This window comes from Electrophorus electricus, chromosome 1 (assembly GCF_041902795.1).
Source record: "Electrophorus electricus isolate QZ-2024a chromosome 1, ASM4190279v1, whole genome shotgun sequence".
NCBI classification, from domain to species: domain Eukaryota; kingdom Metazoa; phylum Chordata; class Actinopteri; order Gymnotiformes; family Gymnotidae; genus Electrophorus; species Electrophorus electricus.
In genome coordinates, this window is record NC_137497.1 from 30,876,057 (window position 1) to 30,893,758 (window position 17,702).

The 17,702-nt window shown below is 36.3% G+C and overlaps 2 protein-coding genes across 2 annotated transcripts; both read left to right on the forward strand.

Moving 5' to 3' along the window:
- The first annotated feature begins 2,414 nt into the window (after positions 1-2,414).
- Positions 2,415-5,923, forward strand: LOC118241448 (3-alpha-hydroxysteroid sulfotransferase-like). The gene is made up of 5 exons (XM_081714750.1): positions 2,415-2,639; positions 2,765-2,970; positions 4,316-4,442; positions 4,524-4,618; positions 4,911-5,923. The coding sequence occupies exons 2-5, from the start codon at positions 2,776-2,778 to the stop codon at positions 4,929-4,931; spliced, it is 438 nt and encodes a 145-aa protein (XP_081570876.1). The 5' UTR covers positions 2,415-2,639; positions 2,765-2,775; the 3' UTR covers positions 4,932-5,923.
- LOC118241447 (sulfotransferase 2B1-like) lies at positions 5,915-13,935 on the forward strand. Its single transcript, XM_035526463.2, has 6 exons — positions 5,915-10,025; positions 10,151-10,356; positions 11,674-11,800; positions 11,882-11,976; positions 12,845-13,025; positions 13,169-13,935. The coding sequence occupies exons 1-6, from the start codon at positions 9,878-9,880 to the stop codon at positions 13,303-13,305; spliced, it is 894 nt and encodes a 297-aa protein (XP_035382356.1). The 5' UTR covers positions 5,915-9,877; the 3' UTR covers positions 13,306-13,935.
- Positions 13,936-17,702: the final 3,767 nt, after the last annotated feature.

Genomic DNA, 17,702 nt, shown 5'->3' on the forward strand with positions numbered 1-17,702 from the left:
CATACTCTCTCCCTCTCTCTTTTTACTTTGAATGAACCAGAGTGGACAGGAAAGAAATATCACTAAACTAGTGACAAGAAAGAATCTTGACACATATGTGAAGCCTAACGGGAGTCTGTGCATTAAGATGAGACTGTAGTAATGACATTATGTGATCTTCACTATCAATATTTGCTCCTTTCCCCACGCACCTCCAAGTCACCTCCTCTACTTCACCTGTCAGCATCCTCATACTCTCTCCATCTCTCTCTCTGCTTTGAATGAGCCAGGTTATGAATTATGCTTGAGGTCTGCTCAACCCCACCTACAGGAAGCAACTAAAGGTGTTGCTCATTTTGAGAGCTCAACAAGGCACTCTGTGGAAGCTTTGGTTTCCTGTCTAGTCAACATGGTCATCCACTTATCCCTGAAAGAATACAGCTCAGAAACAGCTGGAAGGCCATCCATTTCTGGGTCATTACAGTGTAATTCCAAGATGCAAGATCGGCAGTAATCAGACCATTTGTCAAAAAATCTATTAGGCCTCATCACAGTACAGAAACAGCACTATTAAAAGTAGTTAATGACCTGTTGTTGGCTTCTGACCAGGGTTATGTCTCTTTGTTTATATTGCTTGATCTGAGTGCAGCATTTGACACTATAGATCATAACATTTTACTAGATATATTTGAAAATGTTGTTGGGATTAGCGGAACAGCCTTTTGCTGGTTTAAATCTTACCTAGCTGGTCGCTGCCAGGTTGTTAATGTAAATGGAGACTTCTCAGCATACAACAAGGTTAGCTATGGTGTCCCACAAGGATCTGTATTAGGGCCTTTGCTTTTTTCTTTATATATGCTACCTATAGGTGACATTATATGTAAACGATGTGCTAGTTTCCACTGCTATTCTAATGATGCTCAGATATGTGTCTCAGCCAACCAGAGCACATATATCATCTTAGTATTATTGGCGAATGCATAAAGGACATCAGACACTGGATGTTGAGGAACTTTCTCTCACTTAATCCTGACATAACACAGGTGCATCTATTAGGCCCCAAGACAGTTAGGTCCTCACTCTCTAATTACTTAATGAACGTCACTGGTCTCCCAATCACATTTTCTCTAAAAGTTAAAGATCTTGGAGTTATTACGGATCCAAGTCTCTCATTCAAAGCTCATGTAAATAATTTTTCTAGGACCGCCTTTCTCCAGTTCAGGAACATTTCAAAGATTAGGAACATGCTCTCCTCACATGATGCAGAAATGCTAGTTCATGCATTTATTACTTCAGTACTGGACTACTGTAATGCCTTACTATCATACTGTACTACTAAGTGCCTAAACAAGCTACAGCTAGTTCAAAATGTAGCAGGTAGAGTCCTTACTAGAACTAGAAAATTTGATCACCTCACTCCTATCATAGCTACTTTACATTGGCTCCCAGTAAAATTTCATATTTCACTCAGTATATATGTGCCTTTTTTATGTTGCACTTTGAAAATGCCAAATCAGGCTATAGCATTATTATTATTATTATTATTATTATTATGGCTGTATTTTTGCCTAAAGCATTTGCTGTTTCTGACGACGGCAGGTAGATGGAAGCGAGAGGCAGGTCAGCAGAGAGGTAATCTTTATTCTCCATCGGAAATCCACGATGGGAACACGGAATCTCAAATACAAAGAGTAGAGGGGCTAGTCCTCCTCTAGATAATCATTTATGCGTGGCTTGTCTTGACGTAATGGGACAGCTAATGTGCAGCTCCGTCTCCTCGGATCTAAGGGTAGAAATAGAGCAGAAAGTGAATGGGAAATGGGTGAAAGCAATCCGTAATCAGGGTATTGTGAACGGGGCAGGTGCGATGTGTAGTCCCTAGCAGGGGTGGGCGTGTCTCCCCTGCTAACCGTGACGCTGTTTGATGAATAGTTTTATTACTTATCCATTTTCATTGACATGCAGCATGCATCTTGACTGTTGTTAAACTGTTGTTAAACTGTTGTTGACTTGTTAAATAGACATTAATGGATTTTATTTGGGGGGGGGGCGTGGGGATTACATTGCTCACAGCTTTAAGAAAAAATCCGCGCCACACAGCTCTACACACACACGCACAGAAAACCAGGAAACACAAAAAACAGGAATGACAAAATCAATAACTGCATATTTCAAAAATGTTAACACTTAAAAGATAATGCAGTTACTACTAAACATAATGTCCCAATTTTTTCAGTTTATGTGTCCTTGGCCTCTCTGTCCTGAGAAGTGAAAGCAATGAGGAGGAGGGTCTCTGCGATATACTGTGTACACTCACATTGCGCCACTGAACACTTGAGTCACTGAGATTATTTACATAATCTGTTAACTTTGGCGTAACATATTAATCAATACAACGCAAATTCTAGGCTTGTCAGCTACATGTTAACTGCTTTAGTGGCAGAAGGTATTAACTATTACTTTGAGTGCATACAACTGGCAATGGCATTTCTTCAGATAAACCTTTTTTTTTCCTGTTTTGTGTCATTATGATGAGTGACCAACAATTGTCCCAGAAGTACTTTTTCTACCCAAGTGTGGTTATGACGACAATATAAAGGATTTTAAGACATTCAAAGTTCAAGAGGATGATGTTTTTGTAATTACGTATCCAAAGTCAGGCAAGTAATTATTTAGAATTCCTTTGAATACTGGTGTACAGAGAAAGGTTACTGCTTCTCAGAGCTCAGAGATTCACAGCATGAGGACAAAACATGAACTGTTGTAATATGTTAATATTTCTTAGGTACGGTATGGATGCAAGAGATTATTCCCCTGCTCCTCAATGGAGGAGATTTTACTCCTGTGCAGACCATCCCAAACTGGGAAAGGGTTCCTTGGCTTGAGGCAACTCCTGCTCTGTTCGTGGACAAGATGATTTCTCCACGGGCTATGGTCTCCCATATGCCTTATCATCTGATGCCTTCCTCATTCTTCTCTTCTAAGGCTAAGGTAAAATACAGGTAGTGAAGACCCTGGTGGTGGTATCAACAGTAACCATGTTGTTCAGTCTTAATTAACTAGAAAACTGTACAAATTATTTCAGCAGTACTTTGTGTTTGAAATCCTGTTGTTTTTGTTCAAATGTGTTAATATTATTAGTTTTCCAATCTCAAAGTGCTTGACGGCTTAATGTTTTTGCACAGATTTTCATTATTACTATTTTTCTTTAGTCCAATGACTTTTCTGACTTCAAAGTTATGTCATCTTGTAAGTTGTTCAACATTTGATACTCACAGAAGTAAACTGCAATTGGCAGTCACATACACAGACCGGAGCATTCCCCATTTCCTGTGCAACCTAGTTACTTCTGGATTTACGTCAGACTCTGTTCTGGGTCTCCTCCCCTTAGACTCCTGCTGTTCTGAGTTTGTCCCTAATTGTAGTCCTATAAACACCCAGTTCTCATGTTTCTTGTTTGTGGGTTATTGTTTTGATAAGATATGTGTTTGATGAGCTTCTTTTCCTCGTTTAGTTAGATCTCGTTTTTATTCACTTAGTTGTGTTTTGCTATCTTTAATCCTGCTTCCCATTCCTCGCCCCACGTTCATATATATGTTTTCTCCCCGCGCTCTTTGTTTAGTTATCCTTGCTGTTTTGTTCTCTTATTTGTCTAGCTCCTCTTATGTTTGTCTGTTTAGTCTTTGTTCTAGTCGGTATTGTTAGTCTATGTCTATTAATAAACATTTCATTATTATATCCCTTATGTTATGGCATCCTTAGTTAGTTCCTTGCATCATAACATCCAAGGCACCGGTACTTCGCACGTGTGGTAGCCCTCGCTCACTACCCCTCCCGTGTTATACTATGGACAGTTGTAACAAATAATCTTTTCTTTTTTGCCCATAGATTCACGATTCTTGATCTGAATCCTTTGCATAAAATGCACAAATTACAATAAATGTAATTAAATTAAAGCCCTTTCCACTTAAATTAATAAACATATATATATATATATATATATATATATATATATATATATATATATATATATATATATATATATATATATATATATATATTCTCCCCCCACCCCACCCCCAAAAAAATGCACTTAAAAAGGAAATGCCTGACTTCACAAATGTGGGCTCTAAAATCTAAATGTGGGCTCTTAAATAAAAGAGATTCCATTTTAAAAGTTAGCAATGAGATCTTAACATTTTGTAACCATGTGGCTAGCACATCCCCCCAAAAATAATTAGTCTAGCTAATAACACAAAGATGATGTACTTTGGGTCCTACAGCATAAAAACTTTTACACATGCAAATATACTTTTACTCTTTACTTCATCCATAGATCATTTATATTACCAGAGACCCAAGAGATGTCTTGGTTTCCTCTTTTCATTTCCACCGGATGGCCAATTTTCTAGATAACCCAGGAACATTCGAAGAATTTGCTGCCAAATTCCTAGCAGGGAAAGGTGAGAGACTCAAACAAATGTGCTTTAAGTAAATGAGTCTTTGATAAAGAGCACTGGCATGATGTACTACTGTTTTCACAGTGTTTTATGGAAAGTGGGCTGACCATGTAAAAAGCTGGAGAAACCCAGATATAGGAGACAGAATTCTCTACATCAAATATGAGGAGATGATTCAGGTAAGTGTTTCGATTAGGACCATAAAATGTCTATAATATGTTGACTAAACGTTAGCAGGCTACGTGATGTGAAATCAGTTGGTTTGTTTACATAAGACTTGCCATCTTTCATGACAATGTGACAATTCTGGATTTCTTCAGTCTGTTCATATACATTTTGTTATGTTACACTGAGTGCATGAGTGTGACGGTAGTACGGAGGGGGTGCTGAGAAGGAGTATCTTTATTCTTTATAATAACGATCCAAACAAAAGAGAGAGCAAAGAGGCAAGCTGGCTATGCAAAATATCAGCAGGAAAATCGCTGGCAGTGAAACTCCTGGCGCAGAGACACAGCAAAGACAGTATTCCTTGGAGCATCCTAAAGAGTGCAGTTGGCAAATGCAGTGGGCTTTAAATGGGAAGAAATGAGGAGAACACAAATGAACAGGTGTGCATGATTAATAGTAGGTGATTGGGTGTGGGGTAAGGGTGGTGTGTGGGTGTCTATTTCAGTGGCCATATCCTTAGGGCAGGGTACCTGGGCCACAGTGACAGCTATATTTGAGATAGATCAAATACTATGGCTTCAATTTGAGCTGGATCCTCACCACTTCTCAGATTCAAATATTTGGTCTGAAAACTGGTCTGGTCTGAAAACCAGATCTGAGAACATATGCATGCAAAAGAGGCCCATTAAAGTGGCCCATAATCTAAAGCAGTATTTATTGTAGCTCAGAATCTAATATATGAATCAAACTGTTTATGGACTGTTAACATGGGTTTTGGTTACATGAACTGATTTGAAAAAATTACAAACACCTGCAAGATATAACCAGCCCATCACATGAATTTCTGAGTGTTACTAAGAATAAGTACAGATTGCATTATAAGGGAGGTATCAGCATTACTACAAGCAGAATAGTCAGACCTCAGAGTCTTTTTAGCAGGGGCACACAAGCTGTAGATTATTTAAAATATGTTATTTTGTGTACTCTTATGTATGGAATGTTGTATTTAGTTCTGTATATTGTAACTATTTTTGCAATATACAACTATGTTGTATGGTTTCACTGACCCAGAGGTAAGTTGTAATGGAGTATGTACTTTATGTGGGCCTACATTTCTGGGTATTTGAAGGGTAATTAATTATAGAATTACAGTCTTACCAAGAAATTGCTGGAGACTGGAAGAATCATTTCAGCCCAGAGTTGGAGGCCAAATTCATTGCAGCCATTAATGAAGAAATGAAGGGATATGGAATTAGATTCTATTGGGATGAGGAAGAAAATGAAATTTCCTTTAATTAATTGGAAAATGATCATAAATCTATTCCAAGTCAATGATAAAAAAAAAAACACAAAAAAAAGAAAAGGAAAGATGAAATGTTGAATTGCACATAACAAAATTTAAACAGCAAGCACTAACATTAACTGAATTGAATTGAATTGAATTGAATTGAATTGAATTGAATTGAATTGAATTGAATTGAATGGAGATTGATAAACCTCATTGTCCCTGATGGGCAATACATTTCTGGGTATTTGAAGGGTAATTAATTATAGAATGTCATTTTTGGAACCTGTTCTTTATAAAAAGAAGCCAGAAATCTCAATGGAAGACAAGTCATTTTGGAACAATAACAGATTATACTCTGGAGACAATTAAACTAGAACACAAAATAGAATGAATCAACATTCTCTATAAAGGAGGTGAAAAAAGTACACAGAACTCACTGAAAATCTTTTCAAATTCCTTAGAAAACCAGAGTTGCTAACCTTTTGAAATCATTAACTAAGTTTTCTATTCAAACCTTTTAGTCACTCTTATCTACATATCAGCTTAAACTTCAATTTATTATATACATTACTTTGTTCTTTTTTTTTCATCGTTGGAATTTTTTCTCCTCACTATTTGTTAGCTTCAGGCCAGCAGAGCAAGTAAACAAGCTTTTTGCAGGACTTTATTCAATTTGGACTAGAATTGTTCAGGAGTCAGATTATCGTAACTCCTTCATTAGAAATATGATGCTTGATTAGAAATATGATGTATTCTTTCAGGAGTAATGGTAGAATAAAACAAAGTTTAAAAAAATGTGGTTTGTTCTTGGTGTAAGCTTTATTTCCTATCAGCATATTCAATGATGCATGGGTGAAAAGAATTTTTCCTATCAGAAAAAATTGAATCAAAGCACACTTATAATTCAAGTTTAATGATAATCAGTCTACCAGTACAAGCCTGTTTCAAACTACAATGAAACGCACTGACATTATGACCAGTGTTTGCTAACCCTATACTATAGATAGGATTAACAAGCGATCAGCTTGAACAAGCCTGGAGTATTTTTTTCTTCAGTCTAGTTTGATTTGTCATGAGAGATGTGATATTTGATGGTCTTCATTCAGAAATAATGGTAACTACTTCGCAGTACATTTGCTACACTTTTGATAATTCAATTGTTGAAAGGCAATCCCCTTAATATAACAAAACCAATATAACTAACTATAGTTAACTAATAAATAAATCCACTTTAATAAAATATAAAGTCAAAATAAATGAAAGCAGAAAAGATGGTCACTGAGGTTTAATTGCTTTTTTTGTAGTCTAAAAAGGTTTGTGAAGTTATGAAGTTTGTGAGGGTGGCAGTTTCAGATTGTGTAAGGTGTAAAAAGAGTCAGTTGAGCTGTGATGGTATGGCCCCTCCACCCAAATGTTTCCCCGTGTGTGTGTATATATATATATTATTATTATTATTATTATTATTATTATTATTATTATTAAGGAACTAAGAAAGTATAACGCTACTCATATAACCAGAAATCTATGTTTTGTTATATGAATACAAGCCCAACTATTGTGACCAACGTTTAGGAAAATTATGTTTTTATTCACGTACAAGCACAATTGTTTGGGCATGAGGGACATCTGCTCTGGTTTTACTAACTAAACAATAGAAAGTCAGTGTGTCTGAGCCTAGGGAAGCGACAGGATGATACATATGTTTGATAGTAAAAAGAGATCGCATGCAAAGAGGAAAAAAAATTTGCAATGTGTGTAAATTTTAAGAAGCTCTAAACAAAGATGGCTTTAACAAACATGGATACATTAAAACAGTGTTTCAACAATGTTTCATGTCCCTTAAGAAAACGGTGCAGTTTTGTTGTTGCTCAAGGTATTTTAAAACCTGAATTCCGCCTGCTATTATACACACTCTCTGAGGCAAGCTTGCTCTATGCATTTTTGATGGTGCTGCCACTTGCTGGACAAGCGTGGTACCTACAATATCCTTTGCGCAAGTTTTCTTGTGTGATTTTAGGACGACATGATTTGATTAAAGTACCTATTTTTCGGTTAAAAACAAACTATATATAGACCTACATAAGAGCAGAATTTTTGGCAATCTATTGGAAGTGAAGGGAAAATTCTACGTTACTAAGCTACAGTGTGATTGATATAGTGGCAGGAGTTCTGGTGTTTCACAAGTCACTGGACCAGGCATTCCCGAGTGAATAAAGGCGCTACCTCGACAAAACGCCTTTCCTCTGTATCCCGTCATCATGCCAAGCGGCGAACTGTATTTTTTTATCACGGAATTTACATACACAAGATTTGTTCTTCTCATGACAGCCCCGGGTATTTTCACTCGTTTAAAGTTCAGAATGAGGAATTTTTAGTGGTTACATATCCTAAATCCGGCGAATAATTATTTGATTAATTTTTGCTAGGAGCAGTCACATGACACGTGTATATATATACTAATTTTATATTCAGACCACCGAAAGTGTTTGCAAATAAGTGGTCCGTATTTCTGGATGGTCAATAATAATCTGAGTATGCAAATGTAACAGTGAGTGGTAAGGAGGCGGACGCATGTGCTGGGAGGAGCGAGATTTAATAGGGGCAAATCCAAAATCAGGGTCATTAAGGCAGTCCAGGGTCATAGAGCCGACACGGAGAGTACTGGGATACATAACAAAACAAAAACACGAAGGCGAACTAGGGAAGCAAGCTATAACTAAGACAGGGCAAAACTCAGGGCTAGGAAACACAAATACACGCAGCACAAAGAAACAACCCTCAAAGATTCTAACATTAATTCAAACCATGAAACAAACGGTCAAACCTCCAGACAAACAATGAACAGCAACGACCAAGGCACACAGCAGGGTTTAAATACATGAACTAGAAACGAGGGACATGTGTATGCAATCACTGTGAGGACAAAACGAAACTATGGAACGGAACAAAAACACAAGACATGGAAAACATGTACGGGTAAATGGAAGGGACTGATCGTGACAGCAAAAATACTACTTAACTTACCTATTTTAACACCAGCCATGGCATTGCCCATAGTAGACTGAGCACTGATTATCTGGGAACCCTTGAGTTATAATCTACGGTTTTTACATGGAGAATGAAAAGTGTCTTATATACCATGGACTGAAGTGCCCAAAGGAGAGTCACAGTGAAGATAGTTTTAAGTATTTTTGACAACTTCAAAATCAACAATTCAGATGTATTTTGCATTTCTTATCCAAAATCTGGTATGAACCATATAAACTTTTCAAATATCAGTTTGTTTGTTTTTTAAATTTTAATTGTTATGTTATTCCCAGTCACACACAGTGCATTTTATTATTATTATTATTATGGCTGTATTTTTGCCTAAAGCATTTGTTGTTTGATGAATAGTTTTATTACTTATCCATTTTCATTTACATGTTGCATGCATCTTGACCTTTTATTAAATTTTAAAGAGACATTAATGGGTTTTATTTGGGGGGGGGGGGGGGGTTACATTGCTTTTTCACTGCATTAAGAAAAAATCCGTGCCACACAGCTCTACATACACACACACACACACACACACAGAAAACCAGGAAACACAAAAAACAGGAATGACAAAATCAATAACTGCATATTTCAAAATGTTAACACTTAAAAGATAATGCAGTTACTACTAAACATAATGTCCCAATTTTTTCAGTTTATGTGTCCTTGGCCTCTCTGTCCTGAGAAGTGAATGCAATGAGGAGGAGGGTCTCTGCGATATACTGTGTACACTCACATTGCGCCACTGAACACTTGAGTGACTGAGATTATTTACATAATCTGTTAACTTTGGCGTAACATATTAATCAATACAACGCAAATTCTAGGCTTGTCAGCTACATGTTAACTGCTTTAGTGGCAGAAGGTATTGACTATTACTCTGAGTCCATACAACTGGCAACGGCATTTCTTCAGATAAACCTTTTTTTTTCTGTTTTGTGTCATTATGATGAGTGACCAACAATTATCCCAGAAGTACCTTGCTTATCATGGACTTTTTCTACCCAAGTGTGGTTATGAGGACAATATAAAGGATTTTAAGACATTCAAAGTTCAAGAGGATGATGTTTTTGTAATTACGTATCCCAAGTCAGGCAAGTAATTATTTAGAATTCCTTTGAATACTGGTGTACAGAGAAAGGTTACTGCTTCTCAGAGCTCAGAGATTCACAGCATGAGGACAAAACATGAACTGTTGTAATATGTTAATATTTCTTAGGTACGGTATGGATGCAAGAGATTATTCCCCTGCTCCTCAATGGAGGAGATTTTACTCCTGTGCAGACCATCCCAAACTGGGAAAGGGTTCCTTGGCTTGAGGCAACTCCTGCTCTGTTCGTGGACAAGATGATTTCTCCACGGGCTATGGTCTCCCATATGCCTTATCATCTGATGCCTTCCTCATTCTTCTCTTCTAAGGCTAAGGTAAAATACAGGTAGTGAAGACCCTGGTGGTGGTATCAACAGTAACCATGTTGTTCAGTCTTAATTAACTAGAAAACTGTACAAATTATTTCAGCAGTACTTTGTGTTTGAAATCCTGTTGTTTTTGTTCAAATGTGTTAATATTATTAGTTTTCCAATCTCAAAGTGCTTGACGGCTTAATGTTTTTGCACAGATTTTCATTATTACTATTTTTCTTTAGTCCAATGATTTTTCTGACTTCAAAGTTATGTCATCTTGTAAGTTGTTCAACATTTGATACTCACAGAAGTAAACTGCAATTGGCAGTCACATACACAGACCGGAGCATTCCCCATTTCCTGTGCAACCTAGTTACTTCTGGATTTACGTCAGACTCTGTTCTGGGTCTCCTCCCCTTAGACTCCTGCTGTTCTGAGTTTGTCCCTAATTGTAGTCCTATAAACACCCAGTTCTCATGTTTCTTGTTTGTGGGTTATTGTTTTGATAAGATATGTGTTTGATGAGCTTCTTTTCCTCGTTTAGTTAGATCTCGTTTTTATTCACTTAGTTGTGTTTTGCTATCTTTAATCCTGCTTCCCATTCCTCGCCCCACGTTCATATATATGTTTTCTCCCCGCGCTCTTTGTTTAGTTATCCTTGCTGTTTTGTTCTCTTATTTGTCTAGCTCCTCTTATGTTTGTCTGTTTAGTCTTTGTTCTAGTCGGTATTGTTAGTCTATGTCTATTAATAAACATTTCATTATTATATCCCTTATGTTATGGCATCCTTAGTTAGTTCCTTGCATCATAACATCCAAGGCACCGGTACTTCGCACGTGTGGTAGCCCTCAATCACCACCCCTCCCATGTTATACTATGGACAGTTGTAACAAATAATCTTTTCTTTTTTGCCCATAGATTCAAGATTCTTGATCTGAATCCTTTGCATAAAATACACAAATTATAATAAATGTAATTAAATTAAAGCCCTTTCCACTTAAATTAATAATCATATATATATATATATATATATATATATATATATATATATATATATATATATATTCTCCCCCCCACCCCACCCCCAAAAAATGCACTTAAAAAAGCACTTCAGTTGAGCAAATGCCTGACTTCACAAATGTGGGCTCTAAAATCTAAATGTGGGCTCTAAAATAAAAGAGATTCCATTTTAAAAGTTAGCAATGAGATCTTAACATTTTGTAACCATGTGGCTAGCACATCCCCCCAAAAATAACTGGTGTAGCTAATAACACAAAGATGATGTACTTTGTGTCCTACAGCATGCAAATATACTTTTACTCTTTACTTCATCCATAGATCATTTATATTACCAGAGACCCAAGAGATGTCTTGGTTTCCTCTTTTCATTTCCACCGGATGGCCAATTTTCTAGATGACCCAGGAACATTCGAAGAATTTGCTGCCAAATTCCTAGCAGGGAAAGGTGAGAGACTCAAACAAATGTGCTTTAAGTAAATGAGTCTTTGATAAAGAGCACTGGCATGATGTACTACTGTTTTCACAGTGTTTTATGGAAAGTGGGCTGACCATGTAAAAAGCTGGAGAAACCCAGATATAGGAGACAGAATTCTCTACATCAAATATGAGGAGATGATTCAGGTAAGTGTTTCGATTAGGACCATAAAATGTCTATAATATGTTGACTAAACGTTAGCAGGCTACGTGATGTGAAATCAGTTGGTTTGTTTACATAAGACTTGCCATCTTTCATGACAATGTGACAATTCTGGATTTCTTCAGTCTGTTCATATACATTTTGTTATGTTACACTGAGTGCATGAGTGTGACGGTAGTATGGAGGGGGTGCTGAGAAGGAGTATCTTTATTCTTTATAATAACGATCCAAACAAAAGAGAGAGCAAAGAGGCAAGCTGGCTATGCAAAATATCAGCAGGAAAATCGCTGGCAGTGAAACTCCTGGCGCAGAGACACAGCAAAGACAGTATTCCTTGGAGCATCCTAAAGAGTGCAGTTGGCAAATGCAGTGGGCTTTAAATGGACTGTTAACATGGGTTTTGGTTACATGAACTGATTTGAAAAAATTACAAACACCTGCAAGATATAACCAGCCCATCACATGAATTTCTGAGTGTTACTAAGAATAAGTACAGATTGCGTTATAAGGGAGATATCAGCATTACTACAAGCAGAATAGTCAGACCTCAGAGTCTTTTTAGCAGGGGCACACAAGCTGTAGATTATTTAAAATATGTTATTTTGTGTAGTCTTATGTATGGAATGTTGTATTTAGTTCTGTATATTGTAACTATTTTTGCAATATACAACTATGTTGTATAGTTTAACTGACCCAGAGGTAAGTTGTAATGGAGTATGTACTTTATGTGGGCCTTGCAGTGTATAAACCTTCAACTTAATGTTTTGTCTACATAATGTCTCCAGTAGATTTATGTTCCAAAATGCATGGTATGCAATAGTACTAAAACAAGTTTCTTTACTTAAATTGCAGGATCTGCGTGGGGTTATGGAATGCATTTTATGCTTTCTTGGCAAGCAACTGAGTGAAGATGCTCTGGATCGCGTATATGAACACTGTCAGTTCAAAAACATGAAGCATAACAAGATGTCCAACTATTCACTGGTACCAGAGAACTTCATGGACAGCAGCAAGTCACCTTTCTTCAGAAAAGGTAGGCAGAAGAAAAAAATTACAAAAGGTGGGTTTCCTGGTATTTGTGTCAATGTTTTGTACGTTGAATCCTCCGGATGTTTTTGTAAAGGTGAAGCAGATTCTAAGCGGAATTTCTCATTCTTGTTTTTTGGTCTTACCAAGGAATTGCTGGAGACTGGAAGAATCATTTCAGCCCAGAGTTGGAGGCCAAATTCATTGCAGCCATTAATGAAGAAATGAAGGGATATGGAATTAGATTCTATTGGGATGAGGAAGAAAATGAAATTTCCTTTAATTAATTGGAAAATGATCATAAATCTAGTCCAAGTCAATCATAAAAAAAAAACACAAAAAAAGAAAAGGAAAGATGAAATGTTGAATTGCACATAACAAAATCTAAACAGCAAGCACTAACATTAACTGAATTGAACTGAATTGAATTGAATTGAATTGAATTGAATTGAATTGAAGTGAATTGAATTGAATTGAATGGAGATTGATAAACCTCATTGTCCCTGATGGGCAATACATTTCTGGGTATTTGAAGGGTAATTAATTATAGAATGTCATTTTTGGAACCTGTTCTTTATAAAAAGAAACCAGAAATCTCAATGGAAGACAAGTCATTTTGGAACAATAACAGATTATACTCTGGAGACAATTAAACTAGAACACAAAATAGAATGAATCAACATTCTCTATAAAGGAGGTGAAAAAAGTACACAGAACTCACTGAAAATCTTTTCAAATTCCTTAGAAAACCAGAGTTGCTAACCTTTTGAAATCATTAACTAAGTTTTCTATTCAAACCTTTTAGTCACTCTTATCTGCATATCAGCTTAAACTTCAACTTATTATATACATTACTTTGTTCTTTTTTTTTCATCGTTGGAATTTTTTCTCCTCACTATTTGTTAGCTTCAGGCCAGCAGAGCAAGTAAACAAGCTTTTTGCAGGACTTTATTCAATTTGGACTAGAATTGTTCAGGAGTCAGATTATCATAACTCCTTCATTAGAAATATGATGCTTGATTAGAAATATGATGTATTCTTTCAGGAGTAATGGTAGAATAAAACAAAGTTTAAAAAAATGTGGTTTGTTCTTGGTGTAAGCTTTATTTCCTATCAGCATATTTCAATGATGCATGGGTGAAAAGAATTTTTCCTATCAGGAAAAATTGAATCAAAGCAAACTTATAATTAAAGTTTAATCATCTTCGGACTACCATTATAAGCCTGTTTCAAACTACAATGAAACCCACTGACATTATGACCAGTGTTTGCTAACCCTATACTATAGATAGGATTAACAAGCGATCAGCTTGAACAAGCCTGGAGTATTTTTTTCTTCAGTCTAGTTTGATTCGTCATGAGAGATGTGATATTTGATGGTCTTCATTCAGAAATAATGGTAACTACTTCGCAGTACATTTGCTACACTTTTGATAATTCAATTGTTGAAAGTCAATCCCCTTAATATAACAAAACCAATATAACGAACTATAGTTAACTAATAAATAAATCCACTTTAATAAAGTATAAAGTCAAAATAAATTAAAGCAGAAAAGATGGTCACTGAGCTTTAATTGCCTTTTTTGTAGTCTAAAAAGGTTTGTGAAGTTATGAAGTTTGTGAGGGTGGCAGTTTCAGATTGTGTAAGGTGTAAAAAGAGTCAGTTGAGCTGTGATGGTACGGCCCCTCCACCCAAATGTCTACCCGTGTGTGTGTGCATGTGTATATATATATATATATATATATATATATATATATATATATATATATATATATATATATATATATATATATATATATATGTGTGTGTGTGTGTTGTGTGTGTGTGTGCGCATGTGTGTATATATATATATATATATATATATATATATATATATATATGTGTGTGTGTGTGTGTGTGTGTGTGTGTGTGTGTGTGTGTGGTGGGATTAATAAAATAAATGCATAACTAAAAAGAAATGAGAGGGGAATAAATGAATGAAGAGAAGAAGGAAGCAAGACCTGGAGAGCAGAGAAGAGGAGAGACCTAGAGAGGAGAGTAAAGCTGAGTAATGGAGAGAAGAGATGACTGGAGAGCAGGAGAGAAGAAAGACAAGATATGATTGGAAAGGAGATTAGAATATAAGACCAGAGGGGAGGAGGAGAGGGTCTGGAGAGGAGAGGAGTCGAGAGGTTAAAATAAGAGGAGAGCAGAGCAGATGTCCCTCATGCCCAAACAATTGTACTTCTACGTGAATAAAAACATAATTTTCCTAAACGTTGGTCACAATAGTTGGGCTTGTCTTCATATAACAAAACATAGATTTCTGGTTATATGAGTATCGTTATACTTTGTTAGTTCCTTAATAATAATAATAATAATAATAATAATTTTATCTTATTGTCTATATTGTTATAATCTATAAATTCCTTAATAATAAGAATAATAAGAATATAATCTCATGAGTTAGTGAATTTCCTGCTCCCTGGGTAGATTTGGTCCACTCCAATGTTCAGTTCACAATAAAATAATCAAAAATTACACTTCTTTATTCTACTACAGATTTTACTAATCCAGATCTTCAGGATGACCTAAATCATATTATCAGATAAATTGGATTATAACTAAACTATACACATAACCACAAAAAAACTGATTTTCAGATTGTTAACCCTCTATGTGAACTGAGATCGTATGGTGTTGTTGAAGTTAGAATATGAAGGTTACACAAAACACCTGACTTGCAAAATCATGTGCAACTAAATTACAAATGTGTTTCAGTATGCAGAACTTTTCTAATAAATTGACAATGGGTTATGCTCTGTAATGCGATTAGGATAAGCAGAATGCGGGTACGAGTCACGTACAACAGAAACATACGTTTTTTCATACAAAACACAAAGACCATGTAGCACACCGACAACAGCACAAGAGGAGTTTTTATATACACGTAAACGAGGAGCATAATTACAAACAGGTGTGACGCTTTAGGGGCGTGGCCACACGGACAAACACACACACACACACACACACACACACACACACACACACACACACACACACACTGTTCCACTACTTTATTAGTCTTGATGGTTTTTTTTATTTACTGTTGAATGTCATCGCCACCTTTCCTTACTCATGACTTACTGTGAATGAAAGCTGATAAAAGCTAACTAATAAAAATCTGCTTTCACTTCACTTAGTATTCATGATTTCATCCCTGAAGGATTTAAATAACAGTGATTTCTTTGATGATATTGGCCACAACCGCAATCTGAATATCAAGACAGACATCTTGTTGAGAATACATAATACATTTATTAAACACAACTATTCTAAACCACAAACCACAGCATATTTACAGTGAAACGAGAGAGAGAGAGAGAGAGAGAGAGAGAGAGAGAGAGAGAGAGAGAGAGCGCAAAACAAACTGGCTGTATGTTAATGAGCTCAGATGGCTCGTTCTAACGTGATCAAAGAACAAAAGATAATGGCGCCGGTTTTACTAACTAAACAATAGAAAGTCAGTGTGTCTGAGCCTAGGGAAGCGACAGGATGATACGTTTAATAGTAAAAAGAGATCGCATGCAAAGAGGAAAAATAATTTTCAATGTGTGTAAATTTTAAGAAGCTCTAAACAAAGATGGCTTTAACAAACATGGATACATTAAAACAGTGTTTCAACAATGTTTCATGTCCCTTAAGAAAACGGTGCAGTTTTGTTGTTGCTCAAGGTATTTTAAAACCTGAATTCCGCCTGCTTTTATAAACACTCTCTAAGGCAAGCTTGCTCTATGCATTTTTGATGGTGCTGCCACTTGCTGGACAAGCGTGGTACCTACAATATCCTTTGCGCAAGTTTTCTTGTGTGATTTTAGGACGACATGATTTGATTAAAGTACCTATTTTTCGGTTAAAAACAAACTATATATAGACCTACATAATAGCAGAATTTTTGGCAATCTATTGGAAGTGAAGGGAAAATTCTACGTTACTAAGATACAGTGTGATTGATATAGTGGCAGGAGTTCTGGTGTTTCACAAGTCACTGGACCAGGCATTCCCGAGTGAATAAACCGGGGTAAGGCGCTACCTCGACAAAACGCCTTTCCTCTGTATCCCGTCATCATGCCAAGCGGCGAACTGTATTTTTTTATCACGGAATTTACATACACAAGATTTGTTCTTCTCATGACAACCTCGGGTATTTTCACTCGTTTAAAGTTCAGAATGAGGAATTTTTAGTGGTTACATATCCTAAATCCGGCGAATAATTAATTGATTAATTTTTGCTAGGAGCATCTGTCACATGACACGTGTATATATATACTAATTTTATATTCAGACCACCGAAAGTGTTTGCAAATAAGTGGTTCGTATTTCTGGATGGTCAATAATAATCTGAGTATGCAAATGTAACGGTGAGCGGTAAGGAGGCGGACGCATGTGCTGAGAGGAGCGAGATTTAATAGGGGCAAATCCAAAATCAGGGTCATTAAGGCAGTCCAGGGTCATAGAGCCGACACGGAGAGTACTGGGATACATAACAAAACAAAAACACGAAGGCAAACTAGGGAAGCAAGCTATAACTAAGACAGGGGAAAACTCAAGGCTAGGAAACACAAATACACGCAGCACAAAGAAACAACCCTCAAAGATTCTAACATTAATTCAAACCATGAAACAAACGGTCAAACCTCCAGA

What these genes read in the sequence shown, in the direction of transcription:
- LOC118241448 (XM_081714750.1), top strand. Translation starts at nt 2,776, where the DNA reads ATGCAAGAGATTATTCCCCTGCTCCTCAATGGAGGAGATTTTACTCCT. An exon ending in TCTTCTCTTCTAAGGCTAAG is followed by an intron (nt 2,971 to 4,315) that starts GTAAAATACAGG and finishes CTTCATCCATAG; the next exon opens with ATCATTTATATTACCAGAGA. An exon ending in AATATGAGGAGATGATTCAG is followed by an intron (nt 4,619 to 4,910) that starts GTAAGTGTTTCG and finishes GCAAAATATCAG; the next exon opens with CAGGAAAATCGCTGGCAGTG.
- LOC118241447 (XM_035526463.2), top strand. Translation starts at nt 9,878, where the DNA reads ATGATGAGTGACCAACAATTATCCCAGAAGTACCTTGCTTATCATGGA. An exon ending in CAAATTCCTAGCAGGGAAAG is followed by an intron (nt 11,801 to 11,881) that starts GTGAGAGACTCA and finishes CTGTTTTCACAG; the next exon opens with TGTTTTATGGAAAGTGGGCT. An exon ending in AATATGAGGAGATGATTCAG is followed by an intron (nt 11,977 to 12,844) that starts GTAAGTGTTTCG and finishes CTTAAATTGCAG; the next exon opens with GATCTGCGTGGGGTTATGGA.